Raw genomic sequence first — 22,081 nt, 5'->3', positions numbered from 1 at the left:
AAAAAAACAATGGCTGGAGAAGGGTTTACGCACACTCTATACTAGTTTTGTTCATGAATCTTTGGCTTACCCCCCCAAAAAAATGCAGAGTTCTGATTTTTGGCAATTTCCAGCGTCATAACATGGACTACCCCCGTCAATCTTCATGCAACTTGCAAAAATTGAACACATTAAGACTTTTTGTAAAACACCAAGCAGATCTCAACCGACCAGTGTCAAATTGATTAGTAAACCTGCTTTTCTGTGTAAAGACAAATTCAAACTATAAAGTCATTAGTGCACTAATATATGCGCCTCTAAATTTAAAGTTATTGCTAATTGATGGCACCTTTCAGAATAGCAATCTGCAATTCACAAAATCACTAATTTAAATAGAGAAAGCCATGATCTGCAAACTTATTGCATATGAAAAATATAGACAATACTTGGGCAACTTACAGAATCTGCTTCAGAAATTGTGTTTGCAACTTGTCGACACAGCATCTTCAACCAATCCACTTTTGGTGGCTCCTCAGATGTCAGCTGGAAGCTAAATAACTTGTTTGTCTGCTCTGTTGGCGGCCTGACTACCAAAGCAAAAGCACTGCGACAATCTGAAATTAATAAAAGGTCAAGTTTACAAAAGTTATTTCCTTCCTGGGGCAACATTTATACCTAGTCCTACGCACCCAACATGCAGAATTATAAACGATTACTGAAGAGGTTACTGACTTTACATTGCTAATAATTCAATAATACACCTTCCAGGGGATAAGCCATGTTTGCATCAGAACAACAGCTTCCCACTATATAGTAAAAAAAACCAATGGAAACAGTTCGTTGAAAACATTCATTCACAAAGAATAATCAACTTTGAAAACAGTGCTTATTTTGGGACCACTGTAAATGAAATCTTTGTACAGCTAATAAAACAGTGTAGTTTTGTTATGTTATGTTAAATGAATTTATTGAGCGTGACTAACACCATTAGGTTTCTTGGCGCTTGTGCTGAGGGAGCAAAGAAAAAAGCGTGAGAGTGACAACTAATTATAGGACTCAGTGAAGAGGAAGGTTTTAAGGAGGGATCTGAACCTGGAATATGGAGAAGGCAACCTAAGAGGAAGGGGAAGGGAATTCCAAAAAGATGGGGCTAAAAATGAAAACCTAAGGCCGCCGTGTTTCTTCCTCTTAAATCTGGGAACTGATAGCAAGGCCATCTGGGATGACCGAAGATTGTGAGGAGGAACATACGGGTGGAGAAGGGAAGAAATAAAAAGGGGGCCGTGGCCTGCAAGAGATTTTGAGATAATGCAGCCAAGCATGAATTTGCAGCGAGCAGATACCGGGAGCCAGTGGAGACTTTTTAAAAGGGGGCGAACGTGTTGATCTCTGGGTTGGTGATCAATCAGTCGAGCGGCCTGATTTTGGATCAACTGAAGTCTCTTAAGTTGGTAGTCAGGAATGCCTACATACAATACGTTTGCGTAGTCAAGCCTAGACATGACTAACGCAAGCAAGGTCAAAGTAAGGGCCTCGGTAGTGAGTAGGCGGGAGATTTTACGAATTTTCCTGAGTTGAAAATGGCTAGAGGACACTACTGCGCTTATCTGGGGCGTCATAGAGAGATCGTTGCTAATGACGACTCCCAGGCTTTTGGCTGAGTTGACAGGGCAAGGAGGACTGCCCAGACTTGCCGGCCAGAAGGAGGGTTGCCAAGGATTGGAGGGTCCCCCGACAAGAACCAGCTAGGTCTTGTCGGGGTTGAGCTTCAGGTGGTTTGAGCTCATCCAATTGCTAATGAAGCAGAGCGTATTTTGAAAGGTAGTAATTGATTTGTCAGAGGAATCAATGGTAAAAACCAGTTGAATGTCATCCGCGTAATTAAACGCGGTGACACTAAACCCGCGGAGGGAACGTATTAAAGGAGCCAGGTACAAATTAAAAAGGAGGGGGGACAAAGAGGAGCACTGCGGGACGCCGCAGGTCAGCTCGACCTGAGTAGCGGAGAACTGGGACAGCCTGACGGCTTGTTGACGTTTAGTCAAGAAAGACTGAACCCAGTCCAGGGCGGTACCCTGGATGCCAGCCTCTCTGACACGGTCGACCAAAATATCATTGTCGAAAATGTCAAAGGCAGCCGACAGATCCAAGAGGACCAGGGCCTGACAGATGTTAGCGTCGGCCCCTCTGCGCAATTCCTCCATCACGGAGAGGAGGACTGCTTCTGTGGAATGCGCAGGTCTAAACCCGGCCTGCTGGGGGTCCAAGACGCACGAATCCTCAACAAAAGTGCTGAGGGTTTGGGTTACATGCGACTCCAGAACTTTACTGAGGAAGGGGAGAAGAGATATAGGGCGATAGTTGCTCATGATGGAGGGGTCTGCCGAAGGTTTTTTCAGGACGGCAACCACCTCGGCCTGTTTGAAGGAACAAGGAACCTCCCCAGTGGTCAGAGAGTTGTTTAAAAGGGCCAGGGGGGGGGGGGGTTCAGGACAGGAAGTAAAGGCTTCCCGAAGGGCCGAGGGGGGGGCGCAGTCGCCAGGAGAACCCGAAGAGACTTTGTGCAGAAGTGAAAGAAAGTTGACTTTCGAGATAGGGGGAATCCGGGGAATCTGGGTTAGAATATGAGTGTTGAGATGATGACAGGAAGCACTAGGCGGAGAGGGGACTGGCTGGGCTTGGGCGGAAATGCTGGTTTTAATCTTGACAATCTTTTCCACAAAAATTGGTTCAGGGAATCACATAGGGACTGGGAGGGGAGGGGCGCAATAGTGACTCTAGCCGGATTAGACAATTCCTCAACAATTGAGAATATATCCTTGGACTTATTTGAGGAGTCCAAAATTCTATTGGAAAAATAGAGAGATTTAGCCAAAGTTATTGCTGACTTATACTCTCTAAGCAGAGAGGAGAATATCTCTTTAGTCTCGGGGGAATACCCCCGGCGCCAGCGCCGTTCTGCCTGACGAAGACCACGTTTTTGGGCTCTGAGGTCCTCAGTGAACCACCTCTGGGCGTCATGACTGCGCCTCGCTCTGACTAGTTTTAAGGGTGCCACCAAGTCAGCAGCAGAGGTAAGCCAGTGAGTGAGACCTTGTGTCTGAGAATCGAAAGATGGATGGTCCAGTGATGGGTGGAGCAGATGAACTAAGGAGGGAGGTGAATTTGTTTAAGTCAGCCCTGTTTTAGAATATATCTTAATACATTCCTATTCCCCAGTGTATCGGTACCGCTTAAAAACAGCAAAAAAATTATAAACACTTCTGCATGCCTCCAGAAATCAATCTAATGGGCCGACACCATCTCCATGAATATATTATAAGCTTCCATACTAACAGTTTGGTAGTGATTGATGTAAAAATAACTAACTTGCCGTGAAATTCTCCAACACCCATGCGAAACCGAGCACCATTTTCAAACTAGTTTTAATATAAATCTGAATATACTCTGTTTATAAAACATGCTCTTGGAGAATAAAGGGAGAAACTGTAAAACCACTTACTAAATTAAAGTTTAACATTGGACTTAAACAGCAGACTTGTAATCCAAAATAAATGTTTTGTCTGAAACATCACAATGGTTGGTCTAGACCATTTTTATGTGACCTCCAGAACATGCTTACAATGCACTGAACATTTGGACGGAGCCGTAAAGTATGGAAAATTCTTGCAGACTCTTACTGGGCTGAATAAGAAAGCATGCAAATAGTTACTATCCTGCAACTGTGGTACTCCAGCGTTTGTGTCATTCCCCAGAGCAAGTAAGAAATCCTCTGTAGCCTTAGCATGGCAGTACAAAGCATTGACTGGTTGAAAAAACCCAGACAGTGCTTAATGAGGTGAGTGCGCTCTATGCCTCACCCCTCAGAGGACCGCATAAGTCCATCTTGAAACTTAGGCTTTAGGTGCAGATTTCTCACACTACAGCCTCTGAGAAAAGTAAACAAGGCTGTGATTTTGCAGAAAGATTAGGGTTTTCTAAGATGATCCAACAAAATGTACAATCTCTACCCAGATCACAAGGCTAAAGGTTGTAAAATCAGCAGAACACTGTCAATACCTTGAATGACTGCGAAGGAAGAATTAAGATGGATCCAGAAGAACAAGGGTGCTGAATGTCCCTCTTCAGGGGATGAGTCTTAGGCCAGCTCTTCTAAATCTGGAGAGAAAAAGGCACTAAAAGTAAAGCCTGAAACTACTGAGGCCTCAAAGGAGAGATTAAGACTAAAAGATTCAGCCTCCGAGTCAGAGGACCATTAAGCCTCCAATGTCATCTCCTCCAACAAAGAAGTCTAAAAAAACCCTCCCTTCTGCCTTGTTAACGACTACTGCTGACAAAGCTTCATCAACACTAAGGATGAGAAAAAGGCTCTCTCGGTCAAGCCATCTGAAGTCACCATCTCCCAAAGCTTTGCAAACAAGGTCAGTGCAGCTGGACAAAAGAATCCTTGATCAGAGAAGCTGTGCTGACACATCAGTCACTGAAGCAGGCTACTCAATCGACAAGACTGTTAACACCACGGACACTATCCATCATTAATGTGAAGCCGGAGAACATTTCCCGCATCAAAATTCCACCACAGCCACAAGCTAAACACCGGACACCGGGGCTGGAGAGAATGCCGATGACCACATGGGACATCCTATAGTTCAAAATAATGCCTAGAGACGGAGGAAGAACAAGCATTCGCCTCTGGTACAGATGGAAATCTTTCATCACAACTATACTCCGCAGTATTGGGATGATAGATAGGGTGTTCTGACCAGGAGTTGGACATCTAGGAGTCTGTATATGAAAATTGTGAGCAACTCCTGATGAGTCAGTAGAGTTCCCATCAGGTGCTCAACAATTACCTCAAACTCCCCAGAAACAGCCTGATTCTCATTTGAGGAAAAACCAAACACTAGCATAAAATAAAATCATAAAAAGGAAAGTAACAGGAAGCCTAAATGCAGCTTTTATCAATTCACTCTTCTAATATTTGAAAAAACATTTTAGATACTTAACAGAAATACAATTGGTTTACATGGAATATTTACCAAAATTATTCATTAAAAAAACATTACATTTGACACCACCATTTTAGAAAGTGCTTGAAATCCAAAGTTACTGCCATCAAAGGGTTGCCTGTGTGCAGACCACCGCAAGAGTCACATTTCCAATTAATCAGAATACTCTTAAACATCCTTACCGTCAGTCTCCCGGAAATCCAGAACTTTCTTGATCTGGGACAGAGGCATTAAACTAATGTGTTTGAGAGATGCTGGAGGTCTTGTTTGTCCATGGGAACTTTTGAAAGATGTGACTTTGTGCCTTTTCCTTGCAATCTGAAAATAAAAAGTAGGAATAAATACCCCGGTCTGTAAAGTGCAATTGAGAAATATTTTAGAGGAGACATTTGACCTAATTGCTATTAAAGCTGAAGTAAGTGCCAGGTGAAACACAGAGAGCACTCTGGACAAGGTTAATGAGGCGTGAAAAGAAAGAAATAAAAGACTATATTGGCACCTTTTATACGATAGTCTGGCCATATATGGCATGCAGAATCAGTCACACCTTGGAAAGAAAGTTTGCTGTACTAATCAAACACTTGGGAGGATAGTCTTAAGGCGAGTCTTTTGCAGGAAGATGTATGCATTAGAAAACAGTTTTAGAACTGTGACAAAAAGGGTACACTTGTGAGGTTATGCAAGAGTGAATTATGGGTCACAATGTGTTCAACTACAAACGAGCTCACTGGAATTATGCGATTTTACAGCATTATCTGCATAATTATGGATTTACAGCATTTGCCATAAACAATTATCTGCTGCATAATCTGTAGATCAAGAAAAATGGTTGCTATCTCAAATGGACTAAAGTTAACAAAAATGCAGCCATGTGTTGCGGCTCATTTGAAGGTCTTTCTTAAAGGTTGTGCCACAAACTAAGACTCTGGCATAGATGCACTTACCTTCAGTAACGATTTATCTGTATGAAACATTATTTGGTGTTAGATTCCTTACCTTAGAATATCTCCAGGTGTCAGACTGGATCCGGAAAGTTTGTCAGCAGTACCCCTGCACGTCTGTAGGCGTTAGTCTGCAGCTCTGTGTCAGTCGTCGGCTTCGTGATCGCCGGGATGACATCGCTGAAATACTTAGACGACGCCCTCGCGCGCGGACGTCAATTCTGTACATAGCTTTCCGAGCCAGGAACATAGAGCCATGCAAGAAAGCTACACAGGTGCCATGAAACTAGGGCTCTCAAAGGGAAATACCTTAACCCTAGATATCGGTTTTCAGAACGGGGAGGATGGGTGGGGCGGTAAGGAATCTAATACTAACTAATGTTTCTTACAGATATATCGTTACTGAAGGTAACTAACTTGTGCATCTGAAAGAAACCCTTTAGTGTTAGATTCCCTACCTTATAATAGATAGGAATGGCCAAAGAAGCTATCCCTCCGGACTTGGCTGTCTAAGCAGTAGTGCTTGGCAAACGTGTGCAGCGAGGCCAACGTAGCTGCCTGACAAATGTCCTGGAAATCGTTCCAAGGCAGTAGTAGCCGCTGTAGCCTGAGTGGAAAGGGCGCGGAGCGCCACAGGAGGTTCCATTTTAGCCAATTTATAGCAGACCTTGATGCACAAAACGACCCACGAGAGATGGTTCGCTTGTGCACCGCCCATCCCTTCTTAGCGCCCACGTAGCAAACAAAGAGTTGGTCGTCCACCCGGAACGGTCGTGTGCGATCTAGGTAAAAGGAGAGCGCACGTTTTGGGTCCAGATGGTGGAACCTCTTCCTCTTTCGAGGGATGCGGAAGCAGAAAGATGTGGGCAAGGTAATGGACTGTCCGATGTGAAAGACAGTAACTACCTTGGGCAGAAAAGAAGGACGAGTACTCAGAACAACTTGGTCTGGATGGACAGAGGAAAGGAGGCTTAGATGAAAGAGCCTGTAGCTCCGACGACAAATGAGAGCCTGGGGCAAGATGGCGGACTGAAGACGCTGCTGAGCAGCAGTGGCTAGTGAGAGCTCCCCAGTCCTACCCGAAATTGCGTGATTTCTTACTCTCAGATATACCATGATCCCTCAACCAGCCCGGGATTCTGAGAGTGCATGCAAACTAACAATGTAGCAATTTTTTATAATTTGCAGAGACTGCAGTTACATTGTGTCTCCGGTGAAGCGAAGCGACGACAAGCGAGGCTGGAGGGAAATTGACAGAGGCTTTCACAGAGCGAACGGAGGGAGCGGCGATTACGGCTGCGTGGACATTAAGGATTTGTCTAGCCTACGAGCACTACAGAAACTAACTAAGCATAATTTATCTTGTCAAAACTCAAGACGGATGCAGAGGCTCTTACGAGCTTGCCCGGCATCTTTTCCCGCGTCTGATCAGGGTCTCGGCCCTCAGCTGGTCTGGTGTAGGGCTGCGCTCCGGATTACAGGGGAGTGCAGACCTTGCACAAGTCGGTGGCTCGCAGATGGCTCCAAAAAACCCGCCCAGATCGACGAGGTAATACCAGCGGGTAATGGAACAATTGCAACAACTGCAGCACATGTCCCCGCGGCCCATGGAAAATCTAGAGGGGGTCTCTCCACAGGAACCGCGATCGCTACCGCTGCCATGGCTGGAGAACCCGCTTCACCTCCAGGTGGGGGGACTGGCGCTGCTATTCCCTCCTACAGCTTCCACAGCATATGGTAAGAAAGTCCTGAGGCCTCCGATCTTGCTTGTACCTCTGCCCTCACCTTCATCAGCTTCTGCTCCCGTGATTGATTGCAATTCGAAAAACTGCACAAACAATGTTACTAAAGTTAAATTAATGATAGGGGGAAAATGTGTAGTGGAGCTGGAGGCGAATCCAGTCAACATGACTGTCCACACTGAAGCTACCTCAGAGAGCTCACCGGGTGGGGGCACTATAGAAGATCCAGTGAAGATCTCTCCCCGGAGGGTGGACCAATTGATATCTCACCGGATAACAGAGCAGAGGCAAATAACTCTGAAAATGGAAGACTGTATACAGAGGAGGAGGAGGAGGAGGAGGACGCGTCGGAGGGTATAGCAGAGGGTACAGCCGAAGGTGAAATCTGTAATGATGAATTTGAGGATCCAACGTCGGTGGGTTCCCCTTCAGACACAGCTAAATACCTTTCGAATAGGAGGGACAAGGCTAAGTTCAAATCCAAAGTAAGGGGTAAAAAGGGGAAAACCATAGAACTAGTAGTAAGCTTAAACCCATCGACAAGAAAAAACCTGCTGGTCAAGAAAAGCCCCCTCAGAAAATGAATTCAGGCCAAGGGGTTGGTGTAGAGCATGACACTTAAGCTCTCTGGTACAGGCCCTTCTGATCCTGATGGTATTGATCCCTCCGCACTGTTATCAGAGAATCTTGTAAGCACAGCAGGTATTGCTCGACCGCCCTCAGCTAGATCAATCGGAGCAGCGGGTGCAATTAATTTAGTTGGGCCCCAGGACCTGGTTTCCGGAGAGTGATCCCACATGGGTCTCCACAGTCACTGAAATCGCCCCAGACGGCCCCTCTATGGCTAACATCACCACTGCCATTATCTCTCCTGATAGGGTAAAATCACCAACGACTCTTCCTCCACCAACTTCTATAACCCCTCAATGTATAAACAGTCCTAATGGACCTTTAGAGCTAGAATCTCACATTTCTCCACTGGACATCATCTTACAGACGTTGACCGGTCATCGGAAAGAAGCACAAGAACACTTTTTACAGTTGCGGGATGACAATATCAAGCTCCAGAGTGCTCTACTTGAGATTACATCTAAGATGGGAGGGGTAACTCAGGAAATGGAGGACTTGCAGCAGAGAGTGGTTCAGGTGGAGGAGGGTTCAGTCAGAACTGGTACTATGGTTAGTCAACATGAATATCAGCTTCTGGCTCTTCAACTGAAAAATTTGGAGAATCGTCAACGGCGACCTAATCTTAGGCTCTTTGGTATCCCAGAGGGGGTAGAAGGGGATGACTCGAGGGCATTTATGGTAGTCTTACTCCAGAAAGGGGACTGCAAGCACCCATAGACTTGGCTGTTTGTGTCTTTTTTTTATCTTTTCTAAGATTGTGTCCACATCAGGACCAAATAAAAAGTCAGGGTTTACAGGCTGAATTAGTAATGTGGTCTGAATTTCAGGTTTTAACCCAGAGATTCGCAACCAAGCATGTCTCTTGAGCATGACACTTGTGTTAATGGCCCTGGCTGCAGTGTCTACTGCGTCTAGCGCGCATTTGATGGATGCGTTTGTTATGAGCTTCCCTTCCTGGATTAGCATTTCTGCTACTTCTTTGTAGGCCTCTGGCAAATGTTGAAGCAGTTGCTCTAGAGTGTCATAATGCGCCCTATCGTATCTGGCTAATAGGGCCTGTGTATTGGAAATTCTCCAGATAATAGCTGCTTGAGCAGCTACCCTTTTCCCTGAAGCTTCCAATACTTTCGATTCCTTGTCTGGAGGAGGAGCATCACCCGTAGTCTGCGAGTTGGCTCGCTTACGAGCATTTGAGACCACCAGAGAGTCCAATGGCAACTGTCCCTTAATATATGTAGGGTCCACAGGCGCCGGTCTGTACTATCTTTCAATCCTGGGGTTTATAACCCTTGCTCTAGTGGTTTCTTTGAGGATGTCCCCTGCGTGTTTAAGGACACCTTTTAGCATTGGTAAAGTTTTAACAGATTTCTCCGAAGTGGAGAACGTGTCGAACAGGAAGTCCTCCTCCACTGGGTCAGCGTGCATGTCCACATCATGATATAGCGCTGCCCTTTCAATCAAAGCGTTGAACGCAGCTGTATCTTCTGTTGGGGAAGTTTTAACAGGATAAGAAGGAGTATCCGGAATAGTCTGACTCCCCCTGCTCAGCAGGGTCCGTCCAGGCTTGAGTCTGGTCATCTTTATCCGTGTCCGCAGGGTAATGATATTGTTCATCATCGTCATATCCCATATCCTCAGTAGTGGGCGTGGGAGAGTATGCAGAAGCGTCCTGGCCATGGTACCTTACAGTCTCAAAAAGGACAGGCGACGTTGAAGAATCCCTTTTCTTCTTGAGTGGGATTTTGTATGATTTCAGAGGATGTTCCGACCTTATCTTCCTTTGATAGATAGTAAGTCTACCAGATTCGGAGTCGATATGTAGCGTCGACTGGTCATCATACGAGGGCTCCTGATACAAAAACATCCTCTTCTAGAGGATGTGTCAGTTTTCCCAACGACACAGTCTTGGACGTTCGACCCCAGGCTTCGGATCGAGCGCTTTAGGGCGCGCAGTCGGGGGCAGACCGAACTTTATTGGCGGCACAGTGTCTTTAGACAGACCGACCTTCTTCGGGGCCGGCGTCGATGGAGGCCCGACTAATTTTGCCTTCGCCAATAAGTTTATGTCCTTGCGTCGACTTCGGCGCTTGTGGCGTCGGAGGTGCGCTTTTTTGTTTCGGCTCGACGTGGTCTTTTGAGGAGCTCTTGGATTTCAACTCTAGGCCTTTGACGAGCTGGGGCCTGTTGACTATATGCTTCGGATCGAGAAGCTTCCGAGACTAGAGTCCCTTGTTTGTGTCGCTGTCCGTCGACGTTGACCTAGTCGGCTCGACGTGCTTTGACTTAATGGTGGACTTTAGCGCACCGATCTTCGGTTCGACACTCTTCACTTTCGACCCGGCAGGGTCGTCGACACCTCTTTTGTTCATCGACTCCGATGGGTTGGAGCTCTTCGATCCGAAGACTGATTTCAGCAGTTTCGGTTTCGTTTTTAGTAGGTGGACCGATGGCTCATGTGATAGATTCTTAGCCGGGCCTTGACGCGGGGCTATAGAATGTTCTTGAAGATCTTGGCTAAGGCCTTCTGGCGATGCCTCGACCTGAGCCCTTGTAAGTCTTTGAGGGTCTGTTTCGGGCCCTGTACCCACCGCTGGGCCTGGTTCATCGATGAGTCGTTGTCAGCGGCTCCGATGGGGGGATACGTCGTCCCTTACCTAGACGACGTTTTCATCCTCGACGTTCTCCTAGTCGTCTTCATAATAGTTGGAGTCATGCTCCGAGCCGGGATCCGACTGCTGTTCTGGATCCTCAGTCTCGACGACCTCATCGTCTTCAGCGTCGAAGATATTCACCGGGTCGGGCGCTGGCTTCGACATAGTTTGCCTCGCTGCACGTCGGAGTTTAAGCGTCTTCTTTGACCTGAATCGAGCACAAGCTAGACAGTTGTCCTCGTTGTGCTCCGGTGATAAGCACTTGTTGCACACCGGGTGTACATCGATGTGCGTGTATTTAGAGTTACAAAGGGGGCATCGTTTGAACGGGCTCCGTTCCATAGACGATCGTCACCGGTGTCGAAAAGGCCACGCGGCTCTCTTCGACGTCCTGCTTAAGAATAACTGGAACAAGATTTCGGCACCGATCGAAACAATACCGACGCCCCGAAGGCCTTTTGGCCTTTAGAAAAGTTTCTGAACTTGAGCAAAGAAAAGTACATCTGAACCCAATGGCGGAAAAAAAACAATCTGAGAATGGAGAGGATGCCCATGCGCACTGTAGTCCGGGGGAGGAGCCACTTATCTCGTGATACTTCGAAGACTCTTCCAGGACAACAATGTGCAATCATCCGGCCCCCAACACTATGCGGCGATCTATTCACAGATATGAATTCAGCAGCCCACATGCCTCGAACACTATTTTTTGGGAAAGGAGCTGCTTAAATCTACGCAAAACGAGAGCGGGGACAAGGTCGGGAAATTGCTGCCCTATAAAATAGCGGATAAAAAAGCTAGTACTTTGATAAAATATATAAGCGGCCCAAGCACCACAATATGTGATCAACCAGCTCAAATTCTGGAGCAATTCGCAATGTTTTATGAAAAACTGTATACCCCTGAAGTATGCCGCACCTCGGCAGCTATTCAAAAATATCTGGATCTTTTTGTAGGAGTATCTGAGCCCCTTGAATTGGAACAATTGTCTAATAATATCAGCCAACAGGAGATTAGACCGGCGATCTCCTCCTTCCCATCCGGAAAAACCTCCGGTGAGGACGCAATACCAATAGAGATCTATAAAATATGCCTGGACGAATTGATTCCCCTTTAACAACAAGTAATCAACTATATCGGTGATCACGGGAAAGCCCCTTGCTCTTGGAACAGGGTAAATCTTGTGTTCTTTCTGAAAAAGGGAAACCACCTGATAATAGTGGCTCCTACCGCCCTATTTCATTGGTCAACACTGACGCCAAAATATTTGCCAAGGTGCTGGCCACTCGGCTGGCCCCGTATATACCAAGACAAGAAATCCACCCCACTCTGCATAATTTAGCTTGACGTAGAAAAAGCCTTTGACCGAGTGGGGAGGGGGTACTTTTGGCTGGTGATGACTAATCTTGGCTTCAGCTGTAAATTTATGAAATGGACCCAATCCCTATATGATAACCCCACAGCTAAAATCAGTTATGCTGGTATCACATCAACTCAGTTTTCTATAGCCAGGGGCACCCGACAAGGATGCCCCCTATCACCGCTATTGTTTGCCCTGTCAATGGAACCATTTCTTTTTGCTTTGCAATCCCAATCTTGTATTTCTCCTTTCAAGTTTGGCCCCCATACATTAAAAATGACGGCTTATGACGATGACATAGCTATTTATTCAACTGACATTATAGAAGCATTGAAGAGTATTACAGAGGAGGCTAATCGATTTGGAGATATCTCCGGGTACAAATTGAATTTAAACAAAAATCTAATTGTCTCTAATCACAAACCTGTATTGCCAACTGGAGGATTATGCCAGACTGCAACTTATTTGGGGGTTCAAATTACTGATAAAATAAAGAGCATAATTAAAATAAACTATGACGCCCTAGTTAAAACCACGGGATTACTATTAAAAAAGTGGCACAAGATTCCCTTAAACATCATAGGCAGAATCAATCTGATCCGAATGATTATAGTGCCAAAATTTCTATATTTATTCCGCTCTATCCCTCTGGCTCTCAATAATTGTTTTTTTTTTAAAAATGGATGGCATATTTAGCAGTTTTATTTGGGGGTATCGTAAAGCTAGGCGTTCAATGGCTCTATTAAAAGAGTCTCTAGATGTAGGGGGGCTAAACTTTCCGGACTTTAAGGTATATTTTTGGTCAACTTTTATAGAACGTCTCAGACGCCTAATCAATATAGTCTCTGCAGATAACCAATTCTATTTTCTTACCTTTACGAGACATGGACTCTAATATGTTTCTATGGAGGGTTAACAACCCCAATTACTTTAAAAGGGTCAGATTTAAGACCGCGAGGGACTTAGTTAAAATATGGCGGAATATCCTGGATTTCGGTCACACCTCTTTCTTTCACCCTAAATTACTATTATGGGGCAATCCGGGTATCGGCGCAATAAACACTTGGTCAGTACACGGCATAAGGACACGTGGGGACCTTTATTGGGACTGTATATATTTACATAAAAATAAGTGCTGGATATAAATGCTTCAATACTTACCAAAACACTGCATGTAATAAATTAACGGAAAAATGGCCAGAATCCGGTATCGTAGCGCTATCGTGCAAGACAGCTCTTTGCCTTTGTATCAATATCGCATTGCTCCTGCAATAATTTGTGCCAGATTCCTGAATCGATTTATATCGTAGCGCTATACTGTTAGACTGCGCATTAATTAATATACTGTTGTGCATTGCTGCCTTTGCCTGCTTAACCTATTTGTGCCTGATTGTGCCGGAGCCACTGCCCATTTCATTGCCATTATCAAACTTGTGCCCCAATCTCGTCCTGCTTGGATTTTGTCTTGATGCCATTTTGTTGATTGTTGTTGTGCCTCTCAGCCCGGCTCTCCACCCCACTCCCGCCTCCCAGCTGCTCCTCCCTCGCTCCGCCCCCCTCCACTATCTACATATGTCAATGCATAAGACGCGCAGCGTTCACACGCAGCGGTCGCGCCCTATGCGCGCCAAAGGTAAGCCTGTCTACGCCCGTCCGCGCCTGGACCGCGCCCAGCTCCAGACCCTCCTTGCCCCCGCAAAATCCACTCCACCCGCATATCGTACGACGCCGCAACCCTCTCAGCACTTAACCCCGGCCGACTCCCAAACTGCAACCAAGCCGCCCCAGGACAAACCCATGGACCCTTCACCTGCCACTCCTGCAAGTTCGACTGCGCTCAGGATCCACACCAAATCCACAGACTCCACACAGAACTCCAACACTAACCACCTGAAGTGCATCCTGCTCAACACCCGCTCGGTCCACAGACACGCCATTGAACTTTGGAACCTACTGGACACCACATCGCCGGACGTCGCCTTTCTTACTGAAACCTGGATGAACGCCTCATCAACGCCCGACATCGCCATAGCCATCCCGGAAGGCTACAAGATCATCCGAAAGGACCGCATCAACCAAACAGGAGGAGGGATCGCCATTGTCCACAAGAACACCATTCACATCACGACCAGTTCCGATGACAACCTCACATCCGCCTAACACCTTCACTTCCAGATTCACACCGACCCTAAGACCACACTCATAGGCACCCTCATCTATAGACCACCTGGAACCCGCACACAATTCAGCGAAGACAGTGACTTCATCAGCCCTTACGCCCTCCCCTCACAGGACTACATTCTACTGGGATACCTCAACTTCCACCTGGAAAAGAACAACAGCAACACCACCACCCTACTGGACAACCTCGCCAATCTCGGACTCAAACAACTTGTTAACACCCCCACCCACAATGCTGGGCACACGCTCGACCCAATCTTCACCTCCAGCAAGCACATCTCCTTTAATCACACCACAGCTCTTCATTGGACGGACCACAGCTGCGTTCACTTCAACTACAAAAAGGCTACGACCCACAACCAATTCCCCGGAGAAACTGGAACAAAATTACCACCGACCAGCTCCTCACATCGCTTCACCAAAACCCTCCTGCAAAATCTTCGAACCCAAACCAAGCAGCCACCAACCTCACACAATGGATCACCCACAGCACTGACGAATTAGCACCCTTGAAAAACCATCACATCTAAGGCAGCAAAAAAGCCCCCTGGTTCAATGATGACCTTAAGAAATCCAAGAAGATCTGTTGCACCCTTGAAAAAGCCTGGCGAAAAAACCCAACCACTGACAACCTGGCCACCTTCAAGAACGCCACCCGCAAACACCACCAACTTATCCGATCCACCAAGAAATCAGCATTAAAGGATCGACTCGACAACAACGCCCACAACAGCAAGTAACTATTCAACATCGTCAAAGAGTTTACCAACCCCACCGCCGGCACCAACGACATCACTCCCTCTCAAGACCTCTGCGACTCTCTAGCCTCGTTCTTCCTACAACAAAATCGCTGACATACATAACAGCTTTGGAAACCAGTCCACCCCACCCACCTCCGAACTAAAACCCCCCTCCAACAACCTTTACGCCTGGAACCCAATCACCACTGAAGACACCATCCGCCTGATGAACACCATCCACTCAGGGTCACCAACCGACCCATGTCCCCACCATATTTTCAACAAAGCAGACTCCATTATCGCACCCCATCTCCGAGACGTCATCAACTGCTCCCTCAACTCCGCTACCTTCCCGGAAAAATGGAAACATGCCGAACTCCGCGCCCTCTTGAAGAAACCCACAGCAGACCCCACTGAACTCAAGAACTACCGCCCCATTTTGCTCCTCCCTTTCCCTGCCAAAGTCATTGAGAAAGCCATCAACAGTCAACTCGCCGCCTTCCTCGAATCCAACAAATCCCTCGACCCTTCACAGTCCGGCTTCTGAGCCAAACACAGCACCAAGACCGCCCTCATCGCAGCAACCGACGACATTCGAACTCTACTGGACAACGGAGAAACAGCTGCCCTCATCCTACTTGACCTCTCCGCAGCCTTCGACACAGTCTGTCATAGCACCCTTATACAACGCCTCAGCAACGTCAGAATACAAGGAAAAGCATTGGACTGGATCATTTCGTTCCTCGCCGGAAGAACCCAGAGAGTCCGCCTCCCCCCTTTCAGATCAGAGGCCACCGAAGTCATCTGCGGCGTACCACAAGGATCTTCACTCAGTCCCACCCTCTTCAACGTATACATGAGTCCCCTAGCATCCATCGCGCGCCAACACAACCTCAACATTATCTCCTACGCAGACGACACCCAGCTGATCCTCTCCCTCACCAAAGACCCTAATACCGCCAAAACCAATCTACACGAAGGGATGAAAGAAGTAGCCGAATGGATGAAGAACAGCCGTTTAAAACTGAACTCGGACAAAACGGAAGTCCTAATCTTAGGATCATCCCCCTCCGCCTGGGACGACTCATGGTGGCCACCGGCCCTTGGAACCGCACCCATACCTACGGACCACGCACGTAATCTGGGCTTCATCCTGGACTCCTCCCTCTCGATGACCAGACAAGTCAACGCCGTCTCATCATCATGCTTCAACATCCTATGCATGCTCAAAAAAAATCTTCAGTTGGATCCCCACCGAAACAAGAAAGACGGTCACCCATGCACTGGTCACAAGCCGACTGGACTACGGAAACACCCTTTACGCCGGAACCACAGCCAAATTACAGAAAAAACTCCAACGCATCCAAAACGCCTCAGCCAGACTCATTCTAGACATTCCCCACCAAACGTACATTTCCGGTCACCTGAAAGACCTCCACTGGCTCCCTGTCAAGAGAATAACGTTCAGACTCCTAACCCACGCACCCAAAGCCCTCTACGACCCGAATACCTCAACACGCCTGTCCTTTTACACCCCCAGCCGCCAACTACAATCGCCCAATCAAGCCCTCGCCGCAATCCCACGCATCCATATATCCACCATGGAGGGGGGGGGGGGGGGAAATCCTTCTCCTACTTAGCGGCCAAGACCTGGAATTCTCTCCCCACCCACCTCCGCCTTACACAGAACCACCTCTCCTTCAGAAAACAACTAAAAACTTGGATATTCGATAAGTAAAGTTCCCCCCTCCTGCAAGCGCCTTGAGACCCTCTGGGTGAGTAGTGCGCTATTCAAATTCGAACTTGACGATTAACACGTTGTTGCGTAACATTAATAACCCCGTCTCTTCACCTAGTCTAAGACTCCAGCAATTTAGAACGACTTGTATGCTCTATCATACTCCAGAAAGAATTTCCAAATGGACTGGGAACCCATTATATAATACTGACCGAACTAAATGCCCCAAGTGGTACATATGCTGTATTTGTGCCCAATGTTAGTAGAATTCTGGAGAGTATTGGGTAAAATAATTAATCAAAAATTGAATTGCCTCTTTCCACTTGTAGCTTCTTCAGTCTTACTAGATATTAATACTACTAACACCCCACACAAGGCTATTATTACTATTATGCTGTCCTGTGCCAAACTTAAAATCGCACGTGCCTGGATTTCCCGAAATCCACCGATAATCATGGAGTGGTGGGCTTTGCTCAACGATATTCTCTGTATGGAATCTTCTTTAGCCAGACTCAGGGGTACGAAGTCAATATTGAGGTTTGAAAGGATCTGGGGGATCTCTTAATATTTGATGGTTATCCGTTTGTCGGAACTTGCCCCCTCGTCCTTTTATTTCATTAATTTATTTATTTCTCTTTTTTTTTCTTATCTGGAATGACTACCTGCAATGACTCATGTTATTTAAATTCACTGCGCATTATGTTCTGAATTACTCCGATAATGTTATTTTTGAAATGTTTATTCTGTTATCACTGTATGATTTTTGTATATGTTATGGTCGTCTTGTAAATGTAAGGAATATGCTACTTACCAGTATGCATCTGTTCTTGGCATGTAGGGCTGCTGACATTCATATCTGTGCATAGATCGCCGCCTAGTGTTGGGTCCGGATGATTGCACATTGTTGTCCTGGAAGAGTCTTCGAAGTATCACGAGATAGGTGGCTCCTCCCCTGGACTACAGTGCGCATGGGCATCCTCTCCATCTTCAGATTGTTTTTCGCCATTGTGGCAGAGATGGAGTGTAACACAGTAGGTGATGACCATGCCTGAGAATGATTCTGAGTGCTACAACTGCGACAGGCACCGGGGAGGAGGGCGGGCGATATGAATGTCAGCAGCCCTACATGCCAAGAACAGATGCATACTGGTAAGTAGCATATTCCGTTCGAGGCATGTGGGCTGCTGAACTCATATCTGTGCATAGAATAAATAGCAGTTACCTCCTTAGCGGTGGTTGTCCGTGCCAGCTGCAGCAGTCTGAAAAGGGGTTTTGAGAACAGCCTGTCCTACAGCAGCTTGATGTTTGGAGGGTACATCTACTCAGTAGTGTTTGGTAAATGTATGTATGGTGGTCCATGTGGCTGCTCTACATATATCCTCTAGGGGAATGTTTCCTAGGAAAGCCATGGATGCCCCTAACTTGCGTGTGGAATGCGCTCTTGGGGGAACTGGTAATGTGCATTTAGCTTTTTGAGAACAGATTTGTATGTACTTAACAATCCATCTGGCTATACCCGATTTGGAAATGGGGTTGCCTTTGTGTTGTGGAGAGAAGGCAACAAACAGTTGTTTAGTCTTTCTAAAATCTTTTGTCCTGTCGATGTAATACAGGATAGCTCTTTTAACATCTAAGGTGTGCAGTGCTCGCTCTGCCACAGAATCTGGATTGGGGAGCAAAACTGGCAGTTCTATGGTTCGATTAATGTGGAACTGCGACACCACTTTAGGCATGAATTTAGGGTTGGTACGTAGCACTACCCTATTAGCATGAATCTGTATGAAAGGCTCTTGAATAGTTAGGGCTTGAAGCTCACTAACTCATCTTAGCGATGTGATGGCTACCAGAAAAGCCACTTTCCATGTAAGAAACTGGATTTCACAAGAGTGAAGAGGTTCAAAGGGTGGTCCCATTAGTCTGGTGAGAACTACATTTAGATTCCAGACAGGCGAAGGAGGGTGCCTGGGAGGGATCACTCTTTTGAGTCCTTCCATAAAGGCTTTAATGGCAGGCACCCTGAAAAGGGAAATATGCTGCCTGTTTTGAAGATATGCTGCAATGGCGGCCAGGTGTATCCTGGTGGAACTATATGCCAGATTGGAACTGTATCGAAGCAACAAATAACATATGATGTTATGCGTGGACGCATCTAGCGGATTAATGTAATTATTGGAACAGTAAATGACAAACCGTTTCCATTTGGCCACCTAGCATGCCCTAGTTGTAGGTCGCATTGCCTCCTTGATGATGTTCATACAGTCAGGGGGTAGGTTGAGGTAGCCAAACTCTATGACCTCAGGAGCCATATCGCAAGGCTCAACTGTTGTGGATTTGGGTGCTGAATGTCTCCATGGCTCTGAGTGGGGAGACTGGGCGTGAGGCGCAGCCTTTCGTGAGGCACCACTGAAATTTCTAGGAACGTGGGGTACCAGGCCTGCCGTGCCCACGTTGGAGCAACCAGGATGAGCGCCATGGAGTGTTGTCTCAGTTTGCGTGCCACTAGCGGTATGAGTGGTGCTGGGGGAAAAGCGTACGCAAATCTGCCTGACCAGTTCATCCATATCGCATTGCCCTGAGACTGCGGGTGTGGGAACCTGGCGGCGAAGGTTTGGCATTTTGAGTTTTCCTGTGTGGCGAAAAGGTCGATTTCTGGATGACCCCACTGCTGGAAATATGGTTGGAGCAACGAGGGGTGTATCTCCCACTCGTGCATCCGATGGCTGTGCCTGCTGAGCAGGTCCGCCCTCTGGTTGTCTTTGCCTGGGAGATGTTCCGCCATGAGGAACAGGTTTCTCTGAATGGCCCACTTCCACATGCTTTGCGCTAGATGGGACAACTGTGGAGAGTGTGTGCCTCCCTGCTTCTGGATGTAATACATGGCAGTCATGTTGTCCGTCCGGATCAGCACGACTTTGTTGCACAAGTGTAATTTGAACGCCTTCATCGCCATGAAGATTGCCATCAGCTCCAGCAGGTTGATGTGCATTTTCTGCTGCTGTGTCGTCCATAGTCCCTGCACTGTATAATGGAGGACATGCGCTCCCCAGCCCAGGAGAGATGCGTCCGTCGTCAGCACTATTTGTGGCACAGGCTCTTGGAACGGTCGTCCCCTGCAAAGGTTTTGTGTGTTCCACCAATGCAGAGAGTTGTAAGCACGACCGGTCACCAACACTATGTCTTTTAGATGTCAACAAGCCTGGTTCCACAGTCGTGCTAAGCACTCCTGGAGGGGACGCATGTGCAGCCTTGCGTGTGGGACTATGAAGATGCAGGAGGCCATCATACCTATCAGTTGCATGAACACCTGCGCCGGGAGCAAGTGTTGGGGTCTGAATTTCTGAATTAGCAATTTCATGCTGTTGACTCTGGGCGGGTTTGGCTGCGCTGTTGCTGTCATAGTGTTTATTGTTGCCCCTAGGTACTATTGTACATGTGCGGGCTGAAGGTGTGATTTTGGGTAATTCAGTGAAAATCCTAGACTGTAAGAGGTGAATCGTGCGGGACATGTGGCTGGCACATTGCTGGGCTGACTTTGCTTGAACAAGCCAGTCGTCCAGGTAAGGATAGACGTGGATGTGTTGTCTCCGAAGGTGCGCAGCCACTGTCGCCAAGCACTTGGTGAACACCCTGGGGGCTGTAGTGACCCCGAAAGGCAGGACCTTGAACTGGTAATGCTGGTTGTGGACGGTGAACCGGAGATACTTCCTGTGACCTGGGTGAATGGGAATGTGGAAACAGGCATCCTTCAGGTCTAGTGTTGCTAGGAAGTCCCCCTGCCTGAGCAATGGTAGAACTTGCTGTAAAGTTAACATATGAAAATGTTCTGACAAGATGCACTGGTTCAGGGGTCTGAGGTCTAGAATGGGCCGCAGGGATCCGTCCTTTTTTGGGGATCAAGAAGTACAGGGAGTACACCCCTGTAACTTGCTGTTCTAAAGGCACGAGTTCTATGGCTCCTTTTTGCAGCATGCAGAGTACTTCTTGCTGCAATAAGCGCATGTGCTCTGCGGACATGTAGGACGGTGCCTAGGGGGTATGTTGGGAGGAGTGGAGGTTAGTTCTAGACAATAGCCGTATTGGATAAGTTGTCTCACCCACCTGTCTGTGGTAATGCCTTCCCAGACTGGCAGGAACTGCTGGAGTCTTCCCCCGACCGGTGTTATATGGTCAGGGGCAGTGACAAGGCGTCACGGTTTATTGGTGGCGGAGGATCTGGCATTGTTATTTCCACGTCCTCTGCCTTTGGTGCTGTTCCCACGATATCCACCCCTGTTATTCTTGTTGTAGGTGTTCTGCGTGCTCCCCTTGTTGTATTGGGCTTGCTGCAATGCCTGACCTCTAGAAGCTCCCCTGTTACCAGAGCGACGAAAGGAACTGCCCCTGAACTGCTGTGAATGCAGTGCCCCCATGGATTTTGCGGTCTGTCTTTTTTAATTTTTTCAAGGGTCGTGTCTACATCAGGACCAAAAAGAAAGTCAGGGTTAACAGGCTGATTGAGCAAAGTTGTTGGATCTCTGGTTTGAAACCAGAGATGCGGAGCCAGGCATGACGTCTCAGCATTACACTAGTGTTGATGGCTCTAGCTGCTGTGTCTGCTGCATCGAGTGCACACTTGATGGATACATTTGAAATTAACTTTCCTTTATGTATTAGCAATTCTGCTCCCTCTTTATGAGCATCAGGCAGGTGTTGCATCAGCTGTTCTAATGTGTCGTAGTGAGCCCTATCATATCTGGCTAATAGGGCCTGTGTATTTGAGATTCTCCAAATATTAGCCGCTTGAGCTGCTACCCGTTTGCCAGAAGCTTCAAAGATTTTGGATTCTTTGTCCGGAGGAGCATCACCACTTGTTTGAGAGTTTGCTCTCTTGCGAGCATTAGCCACTACTAGGGAGTCCAATGGGAGCTGGCCCTTGATGTACATAGGGTCCACAGGCGCAGGCCTATATTTTCTTTCAATCCTTGGGTTTACAACCCTTGCCCTTGTGGTCTCCTTGAAAATGTCAGTAGCATGTTTGAGGACACCCTTTAGCATAGGCAATGTTTTTACAGATCTTTCAGAGTTGGAGAAAGTATCGAATAGAAAGTCCTCCTCCACTGGCTCAGCGTGCATT

At 47.1% G+C, this 22,081-nt stretch overlaps 1 protein-coding gene across 4 annotated transcripts in view; it reads right to left on the bottom strand.

Moving 5' to 3' along the window:
• The window catches only part of LOC147728480 (protein ECT2-like), an 88,424-nt gene that overhangs the window by 48,457 nt on the left and 17,886 nt on the right, over positions 1 to 22,081 (bottom strand). For all 4 annotated transcript variants that reach the window (XR_015309561.1, XM_086963291.1, XM_086963289.1 and 1 more), the window contains 2 exons: positions 5,171 to 5,306; positions 439 to 593 (listed from right to left, as the gene is read on the bottom strand). Coding sequence is in view for 3 of the 4 variants with exons in the window: in XM_086963291.1 (XP_086819417.1) it covers positions 439 to 593; positions 5,171 to 5,306 (291 nt within the window). In the remaining variant the exon portion in view is untranslated. The remainder of the gene's footprint in view (positions 1 to 438; positions 594 to 5,170; positions 5,307 to 22,081) is intronic.

The sequence above is a fragment of the Lissotriton vulgaris genome, chromosome 3_1, assembly GCF_964263255.1.
Source record: "Lissotriton vulgaris chromosome 3_1, aLisVul1.2, whole genome shotgun sequence".
NCBI lineage: Eukaryota > Metazoa > Chordata > Amphibia > Caudata > Salamandridae > Lissotriton > Lissotriton vulgaris.
This window is presented reverse-complemented; position numbering and strand designations above follow the sequence as displayed.